Genomic DNA, 9,538 nt, shown 5'->3' with positions numbered 1-9,538 from the left:
ATCATTTAATGAATCATAAACATTACACGATTTAACCACTACACTGTAGTGGTAGAACAAATGAAGACGACAGTGGTGCCATACCCCCCCCAAAAGTCTAAATGTGTGCGCAAGTACAATCCTGACTTTCTTAACACTGTCAGTGTGTGGAATGTGGGCTAATGCTATCAAACGAAGCACTGAAGCCTTCAAAAATAAAGCGACACCTAGCGACGAAACATCCAACGCTCGTGGGAAAGCCTGTTGGGCTTCTTGTTGTGTATGCAGGTTTACATACACATGATAAATAAATGTCTTTGTGATCATCACATTGTATCATCTCATTTATTTGACAAGGGTTTTGCCTGTTCAACTCCGCGAGGACGCCGGGGTCCTCGATCCCCTCCCCTTCCGTTCCTTTCCTACGGCTTGCTTGCGCAAACTACGTCACAAAACATGGCCGTGTTTGGTATCCCAGCATGCCCAAAACCCTCATCTTTGCAAAGAAATCATCGATTTTCTTTCATTTCTTATGGATTTGTCACAAAAGGAGCCCAAACACACACTGTCTAAAGTCGCCATAACCGCTGCAAGTCGGATCTTGCAGCATTTCGACGGAAAAGGACACATTACAGACCCAACAATGTGCTAGCGGATGGTACCATGGAGGTAGTAGCTTCAGAAAACGCTAGTACTTAAAGTACAAACCTTATCTTCCTCTTCTATAAGCCGTCAACTAATGTATAACCTTGCGTAACTGAGATACCCACATACTCGATCGTGCTCTCAGTCGCAGCCATTACGCACAGTAAGTCCGTTACTTGCATACCACGTCTTCGACTATACATATATAGTTCTTGCAATTTGCAAAGGACAAAAGGAAAATAATATTATGTCAAAATATAAAGGGAAACACCTTTAGTGTGTCAGAATATCATTTGGTTACCATGTGTCCATTTGGGTCTCCAAATATCCTTTTAGAGCTCCGCCTGGATCTCTTCATAGAAGAAACACTGTAGAATCGTCATACTTTGTCCAATCTTCTTCAAATTTGAGGCAGCTGTTCACTGGTAGTGTAGTTACAGCCCTATACCTGTAGAGATACAGCCACAGGCAGTTATTTATACTGAAAGATACTTTTTTATTTTATGCGGACAAAAATCTTCAATTTTTACTGACTCCAAAGGCCCACTGCTCTGTTTCTGTATGACCTACAGATTTTCTGACACTTTTGATGCATATAGTCACAGTAGTTCAGAAGCTACAGCCATTTTAATTTGGGTATGTCATTTTAGGCGGTTTTGCTCCAAAATAGGGGTGGAGTTGAACAGGTAACAATATAGTTATTGAATACAAATCAAACCAAGAGTGAGATCAATTAGTTAAACTAATAGTGTTAATATTTGAATGGGCCCCGGGACACTTTGTACTTGAAAAGTTGGGCCCGGAGGTCAAAAAGGTTAAGAACCCCTGGTCTTGAGGAAAGATTTTGGTTCAGAATTTTTGAAGGTTGATTGAGAGCGGGACGAAACAGATGGTAAACATGATGGCAGTGTAACGAAAATCAATGTCAGCCAATCGAGCCGACATCGTAGAAGCTGCCTGTGCTATGTTGGAAGCACTTGTGCTGTGAATCTGAGAGCGTGTACAGTGGTGGAAGATGTACTCACACCCTTTACTTCAGTAAAAGTACCAATACATTCATGTAGAAATACTCCATAACAAGTACACGTTATGCATTTTGAATCGTGCTTAAGTGAAAGTACAAAAGTATTATCAGCTTAATTTACTGAAAGTTCTAGAAGTAAAAGTACTGGTTTTGCAGAATATCAGCCCCTGTGACTGATATAATATATTACATATTTATTACTTATTACCTCAGAAAAATCTGAGCTGTCATCAGATGATTTAACGGGAGAGGAAAGGGGCCATAAACCAAAAAACAAAAACTTGGGAACCATTAAATATTTAACAATGTACTGTATATTGTATATTTTCTTTCAGTACAATTTTTATCTGTAAAGTAACTCAATAAATAAATGTAGTGAAGTAAAAAGTACAATATTTAATATTAAAAAATAAAGTAGCATAAAATGGAGATACTCAAGGTATAAATACCTTCAAATTGTACAGTTCTTAAGTAAATGTAGCTAATCTGTTATATTCCACCACTGAGTGTATGTACATGTGCTTGTGTCTGCCTGTATGGGAGAAAACGTAAATAGTAAATGAGCAGTCTGCTGACTGTAAAACAAAACGCACATATTAATTATAACATTACAAGCCTCGTCCTGCGATGCTTCTGCAGTGACAAACACAGTGACAAACAATGTGCCATGTGTGCCTGCTGTGTTCAAGGTTCTTTATCACCTCACTGCGAGCAGCGTGTCGTCCATCCGTCATTCGCTCATCTCTCTCTCTCCCTCTCTCTCTCTCTCTCTCTCTCTCTAGATAGTAGCTGCTATCTTGGCCATAGCAGGAATTGTAATGATGACCTATGCTGATGGATTTCACAGCCATTCAGTCATCGGCATTACTTTGGTCGTGGCCTCTGCTTCGATGTCAGCGCTCTACAAGGTATTTGTTTGCATCCGATCAATTGTAAAGAACATTACTAAGCCTGTGTCCTTCCATAAACCTCCCCTTGTAGTGACACCTTCATCTGCAGTGGAACAACAAGTATATATATATAAAAAAAAAAAAAAATAGCTTAACATATGTATGCATAGTCTGGTTTTATGTAAGAAATCCTGGACTAGCTCCCTTCTCCTTATGTAACCAGGTGGCAGAAGACAGGAAGAGATTATGAAATGTAACACTGAGCTGACAGAAGCGTGTGATACGTGAGCGTTCGGTGGCTGGCCCCCGGGCTGCGATGTCCCGATCAAGGAGGTTACGGGACAGATAGCTATATTTTGACAGGGCTCAGGTCTCCTCTGCCCTGCTGTCTGTGCTGCCTAATGTGATAAACAGACAGCGGCGGCCCTGTGCCAGAGACGTGCCAAGTACTTTGCAGATGCACCCCCCCCCCCCCGCAATATCCCTCTGCTCCTTAAGGGGGCAGATTTTGTGCATTCATGACACTCTCCTCCCTACTTGTCCTCAGGTGCTCTTCAAGATGGTCCTGGGCAGTGCCAAATTTGGAGAGGCTGCGCTCTTTCTGAGCATTGTTGGAAGCGCCAACTTTGTTTTCATCAGCTTCGTGCCGGTCATCCTGTATTTTACACACGTGGAGTACATCGGCTCACTCGCAGACGTCCCCTGGGCCTACCTCTGTGGGGTTGCAGGCCTGCAGTTTGGTACGGAAAGATGACATATGAAGCGATGTGCAGAAATCTGATACTGCAACGATTATGCAACTAATGAATATAACTTTTTCAGGTTTTGTGGTTTCACACCCTCATTGTGTAGCCAACTGCTGCTCTGATTGTGCTTCTTCCCACAGCTTTCAACGTCCTGGTGAACTTTGGCATAGCGATTACGTACCCGACATTAATCTCCCTTGGCATCGTCCTAAGTGTTCCTGTAAATGCCAGTAAGTCTCTGGCTTTCCTCCCAGACTTAACTTTTTAAATCCGGCCAACATTAAATATCTGATGGCTTTGAAATCCCCCCAAAAGTATTCATCTATATTTGATGAATAGAATGTAGATTTTAAATTCTCATTGCATACTTTTCTGTGACAAACTTCTTATTTCTTCCACTTTCTAAATTCATTATTTGTAATAATCCCATTCAATTCTTTTTTGTTAATTAGAATATTTACAAATTCCTCCATATGCTGACACTAATGCATCCTCTTCATTTTACAGTGGTGGACCTCTACACATGCGAAATTAACTTCAACACAGTGCGCCTCATCGCTGTGTTCATCATTTGCCTGGGTTTCCTCATGCTGCTGTTACCTGAGGACTGGGACCAGTGCATCATCCAGCTCAGCACAAAGCTGCGCAAGCGTGACGAGCCAGCAGAGGGCAGCGCAGAGGCGGGCGCCACCACAGGGCTCAACTGGAGAGGGAGAGCCAGGACCCCCTTGTCAACATTTGCACATTGACTCCATGACATTTGACCATGCAAACACACACCTAACACACAGACAGACAAAGGGAGGGAGACACATTAACGTTCATTTTAAATTCAAATGGTTACATTTGACCTGTCCGGTGAGCTGCGCTCTCTTTCACGTATAGCTCCCTGAATGGAAGAAGTATCTCAGACTGACCTCTGATCAGTAACATTTCGGTCAAAGGGGGAGATGCGGGAGGCACTGACTGTGTATCATTCATTTGGTGCCCATTCCACACAGAAGTTATCAGAGCTGGTGCATGGACACGGACAATATTGTTACCCTTCTTACCCAAAAGATTATCAGGTGTAACTGATTGAGTCATGTATTCATTTAGCTGTACCTCTTAATCATTCCATGGATTCACTGCATCCCTGCGCCTGGGAAGACTTGCCAACTTGCCTGATATCTTTCAATTCTGAGAAGAAGAAGAAGAAAAAAAGAAAGACTTTCTGGAGGCAGGCCTAAATCCATGTGGACTTGCTTGTCCTTAACATGTACACAATTTCAGTACACACCTTTAAGATCCAAAGAAGAATGCCGAAAATGCTAAATGCCTGAAAACAAAAGGGAGGCCCACAGTGACGTCCCTCGGGTGTAAACGTAATGACAAACACCTGCCTTTCGTGCGCTGTACATAGCTGTGTATCACACCGTGGCTGTCCTGGAGCTGTGGACCCAGTGGGCTCATTTGGTGTGAAGGGACTTGTCTGAACACCTGAGGATCAATCGGAGATGAAGAAAGCTTTCGCAACCCCTCTCTCTGTCTGTCCATCCTGAGAGGTCGGGTCCTTTTTGGCCACACTGATTGGCCCCCCCGCGGTTATGTGCTTTCCTCGGGCTAAACTCCCTCTCTGTCGATGCCGACACCCGTTGCTCAGGCTCACAGTTAAGTCACGAGAGATCTAAAACCAGTATCTCCATTGCAGACGTTTTTCAATGCATGAGATGGTTGAGATTTGTTTGTCAAAAAGTGTGTGCGCTTCCAGTCCGTCAATAAAGCACTTGCCTCACTTTCTTTCTGTTGCTGAGACACCGGCAGCAAACAGTTTAATAACTAAGCAATATAGGTAATACATGTATTAAAAGGACATGTATTGTCATTAAAATATAATATAAAATGTGTTTTTAACTGTCCGTACGCTGTCGAAACTATTAACTGGCCCATATTCACAAATAATGTGTCAGGTATACAAAACTTTGGATGGACTAAAAAGCACTAACAGCGTATTATAAGACCAAAATGGAAACTTGGAACTACCCCTTTAATAACTTTGAACATCAACCACAGCTATCACTGAGCCTCCCTTTGAATTCCCCTCACGTTTAACTTTCTAGACATATATGCACACAAACGAATCTGCAGAAATTATCACCTTTTTTTTTTTCCTGTTGAAAATAACAGATGTCTCACTGTGGCTTGAGAAGAGGTGTGCCAACACATGAGAACAACTCCCATTTGTCCGCCTCTGCTTTTTTTTTTGTCAAAAACTGTCTTACTGTATCGGTTCACTATCTGTTTCCATCAATCACATTTCTGAAGCGAGATAACAACCAAGATGAACCTGAGACGGACTGAGGCACACGCCTTGCAAAGCTACTAGTGGTAACTCTGCCTTGTTGTGAATGTATGACCATCACTCCACCACACACGCTCCCATACGTGCCATCGGTTTTCTACAGTGCCGCCACAGACTGCTGCAGAGACACTCTTTAATACTATCCTTCTTGTACTCATCTGACTGAGTTTTTTTGGAACAAACTCTTGACTCATCTTACAGGACCTTTTTTATATATTTTTTTTTTTGCATTTGGTCATCTGCAGGACGAGCATGCCCATACTGTATGAGCAGATACAGCTGAAGTCCACTTCACTGCCTTTTCTTTCTTTCGCAATAGAAAACATTAGCACTGTTTCCCCATTGTCATGATCTATGACAATAAATTATAATATTGTATTCCTCTGGAATTGTTGCTAGACATAAATGTAAACCTTTGTAAGGAATGATGATTTTTACACGAAGATGCAACATATGATTATCACATTTGAGGAGGAAATATTTAGAGCGTGAATAAATGATGGGTTTATTAGATCAACTGTTGGGTGTCTTCAAGTGTAATCACATGTACTATATAAAAAGATTTCTTTTCAATACACTTCCCTGTCCAGGTTTGTTCTCTCCTCTGTGCCTCTGCTGTGCGCTACAGTGCGATCACTAGAAATGGCCGCAGGCAACATGACAAGTTGAAAAAAAAATGCAGTGATCTCCGCTAGAGATGAAACGATAATTTGATGAATAGATCAATATTGAATTAATCTGCAGATCATTTTGATAATCTTTTAATATATTGAATATTTTCTTGAATATTTCGGGGTTGTAGAACATCAGGTTGACAACAGAAGACATTTGAACATGTCTTATATGTTACAGCTGAAATTATTGAAAAATCAATTGACAGAAATATAATAGGCAACTATTTTACTAATTGATTAATCATTTAAGTCTTTTTTAAAGCGAAAATGCCCTCAAAAATCAGATTCTAGCCTCTTAAATGTGAATATTTGCTGGTCTTCTATGACATTTTCTGAACCAAATGATTAATCAATTAACTGAGAAAATAACAACAGATTGATCAATAATAAAAAACGATAATGGTTAGTCCTATAACATTGTTTCCGCAACAGCATCTGCAGGTATTAGACTAGGAAACATCATGCTCCACTCTGACTGTTATCTGTCCATAGAAGAAAGTGGCCTGACGCTCCCTGGTCAGAGCAGAGAAAGGTAATCTGCTGCCATCTTGTGGCTGAGAGGGGACCTGCAGGCAGTCCGCCCTCCCTTCACCTCCAGCATCTTGCCACACTGAGAAGGACGGGGAGGTAGAGTGATGCTTGAAGTCAGTGCTGATGGTAAAAATGGAGGAGGAATACTTGGAGTCATCACAGGTTGAACTCTCAGAGCTGGAAGGCGGACCAGGATGGGTGGTGGTCAGAGTGCTCCTGCCTTCATCTCCCCCTGCTCTGACCTCCCCCTCCCTGGCCACCACACTCCCCAGACGTGCTCTTATTTTTTGCCTCAGACACTGAAGAGCGCCCTGGAAACGTTTGCTGAGCAGAGCGTACAGCAGCGGGTTGATGTCAGAGTTCAGCAACACCAGCCAGTACGAAAAGGTAACGGCAGAGTGTGGGACGAGGCTGGATTGGCCCGAGATTGCAGTTTCTGTGGCCTGAAACAGGGCCACGCCTATATAAGGTGTCCAGCAGAGGAAGAAGGCTGCGATGACCAGAAAGAGACGCACCAGTCCACGCTGGCTCTGGTGCTGATGGGAGTTCGGCAGCGGTGGCTGGGAGGTGCTCTGAGCCAGGAAGGAGAACAAACGTCTGGATGAAGGGTTACTCTGCTCTGTCGTAGATTCGGGGAGAGAGGGGCTGGTATAATCCCCCTCCTCTCTACTGACCTCAGACACAAACTGTCCACTCACATGATAAATCAGTGTCGAGGGGCTGCTGTGGCTCCCACAGTGCTGGTGAGAGGACTCAGCAGGAGCGAAGGCAGAGCTTGGATTCCTGCTGCACTGGACAGAGTCCTCCAATGTGTGAATCCTCCTGGCATGGCTGCGGGCCACCTTGACAATGTTCACGTAGCAGAAGAGGATGACCACTGCCGGGATGAGGTACGACAGGGCAGCCATGAAAGCTGTGTAGCTGGGACTGCTGGCCCAGTTGACCGCACAGCTGAACATGGGAACCACATAGCTGACGGAGCTCCAGCCCAGCAGGGGAGGACAACTGGTCACCAGAGCCTGCAGCCAGATCCACAGGACAACAGCACAAGTTCTCCACAGGGTGCAACGGGAGTTGTAGAGCAGGCAGTCCATGATGGAGTGGTAGCGGTCGAGGGCGATGGCTGCCAATGTCAGTACAGAGGCTGTACAGTACACAGAGGAGGTGTAACCCACGTACGAACAGAGGTCCTATCAGACAGGAGAGAGAGACAGAATCTCATCACATGCACACACTGACTGGACCAAAGGAAAACAGGTGTTATGAGGTCAGCTTCACGTCACTAATGCTGCAATGTACATGACTGTAAAGCGTTTTGTATTACTGGACAGAGGTGACGTACAGTACAATCCACCCATCCACGGTTCATGACGGACAAAGCAACAAAAGGCATCACTCCGACGCCCACCAGGAGGTCACTGATGGCCAGGTTCATGATCAGCACTGACGTCACCGAGTGGAAAGTCTTGGTTGCAGCCACAATAACAATAACAAGGATATTACCTACACAGAAATACAACACAGTTTACACACAGTAGTAAACCTGTGATTTGATATCTGAATTCAGAAAAGTGTGGACAGTCTGGATTTGATCTAAACAGCTCTGAATAGCAAGGAAACAAACATAACAAATGACTACTTTGATATGTTGATATTGTACAATACAGCACTGCAGAATGCTGAGCCCTATGATTGTTAGTTAATTGTGCAGTCGTGCAAGTATTTAAGGAATATAACTAGAGGTTTTTCCATGCAGATAATTATAAATTAATTTGTCCAGGTATTGAAATATGATATTTGTGCCACCACCAACACAATTCCACTCACATCTATGGTGTGTTGGTGGAAATCTAAGCTTTGAAATTTACATTTTAAAAACTCAATGGTGAGCAGTCAGTTTGGCAGTTTAAAATGTCAATAAAGTCAATAATAAAAGGCCGTGAACTTCTGACTTTCTAATTACTCATCAAGCCTGCAGGCATAAATGAAAGTCCTTTAAAAGGGAAACTTTCAAATCAACCACGTAGTTTCAAATGTCAAATCAGCCTTTGATAAAAAAATCATTTTACAACATTTCAACAATCAATTTTGATCCAGAAGCTCTTTTTAATGAACTAAACAAAGATACTTTAAATGTCGTGCTGGGGGAGAATGAACACCAACCGAAGGAATCGTATGAATGGATTATGAATATTTATAGCATAACTGAATGGTGTATTAACCACTAATAAAGCCATTTGTTACAAAGAATTTAATAAGGGTGCCACAGAACTTTTGACTAGATTTCTTAAACTGCCAAAATACAAATATTTCAAGTCAAATAACTTTTCAATTTCATCCGACGCAAGATATTAAGAACTTTCCATTTGTGCAACAATAAAAATTTGGTCACTAAGTTATTCGTGTGTGACATCATAGAGGTGATGTAACAAAGAAATATAATGCAGAATGTATGTTTTTCTGTAAGGGTAGGCCTACTGTAAGGTTATTATCAGAAACTTTAAGCGGGACATTGTGTGGTTAAAATAAATAAAACAGTTCAAGTCTTTACCTGCCACAGCGCACAAACACATCAGCACCATGAGGATCTCCAGGACCAGCTGGGTCTGCCTGGACACACCGAGCCCCGCGCCCTCCGTCCAGCTCGCGTTGACCGCTACCGCTGCTGCCTGCAGGGACACCGACCAGGAGCCCTCCAGGTCATCCAT

At 42.9% G+C, this 9,538-nt stretch overlaps 2 protein-coding genes across 4 annotated transcripts in view; one reads left to right on the top strand and one right to left on the bottom strand.

The window, feature by feature from the left end:
• The window catches only part of slc35f3b (solute carrier family 35 member F3b), a 47,453-nt gene extending 41,251 nt beyond the window's left edge, over positions 1-6,202 (top strand). For all 3 annotated transcript variants that reach the window (XM_031876532.1, XM_031876541.1, XM_031876550.1), the window contains 4 exons: positions 2,431-2,556; positions 3,086-3,278; positions 3,425-3,514; positions 3,792-6,202. In XM_031876532.1, the coding sequence (XP_031732392.1) occupies positions 2,431-2,556; positions 3,086-3,278; positions 3,425-3,514; positions 3,792-4,033 (651 nt within the window). In that variant the 3' untranslated portion in view covers positions 4,034-6,202. The remainder of the gene's footprint in view (positions 1-2,430; positions 2,557-3,085; positions 3,279-3,424; positions 3,515-3,791) is intronic.
• Positions 6,203-6,748: 546 nt separating this feature from the next.
• LOC116398330 (5-hydroxytryptamine receptor 1D) lies at positions 6,749-9,538 on the bottom strand. The gene is made up of 3 exons (XM_031874545.1): positions 9,382-9,538; positions 8,173-8,333; positions 6,749-8,020 (listed from the first exon to the last, which is right to left on the bottom strand). Exons 1-3 carry the CDS (start codon positions 9,536-9,538, stop codon positions 6,749-6,751), a joined length of 1,590 nt encoding a protein of 529 aa, XP_031730405.1.

This window comes from Anarrhichthys ocellatus, unplaced genomic scaffold (assembly GCF_004355925.1).
Source record: "Anarrhichthys ocellatus isolate YVR2014 unplaced genomic scaffold, GSC_Weel_1.0 scaffold3, whole genome shotgun sequence".
Taxonomy (NCBI): domain Eukaryota; kingdom Metazoa; phylum Chordata; class Actinopteri; order Perciformes; family Anarhichadidae; genus Anarrhichthys; species Anarrhichthys ocellatus.
The sequence above is the reverse complement of the archived record's forward strand: the minus strand, read 5'-3'. Positions and strand labels throughout refer to the sequence as shown.

Excerpts from the sequence above, each read along its gene's own strand:
- LOC116398330 (XM_031874545.1), bottom strand. The coding sequence starts at position 9,538 with ATGGATGACCTGGAGGGCTCCTGGTCGGTGTCCCTGCAGGCAGCAGCG. Across the intron at positions 8,334-9,381 it reads GTGTTTGTGCGCTGTGGCAG|GTAATATCCTTGTTATTGTT; the intron begins GTAAAGACTTGA and ends ATTTCTGTGTAG. Across the intron at positions 8,021-8,172 it reads GTGGATGGGTGGATTGTACT|GACCTCTGTTCGTACGTGGG; the intron begins GTACGTCACCTC and ends CCTGTCTGATAG.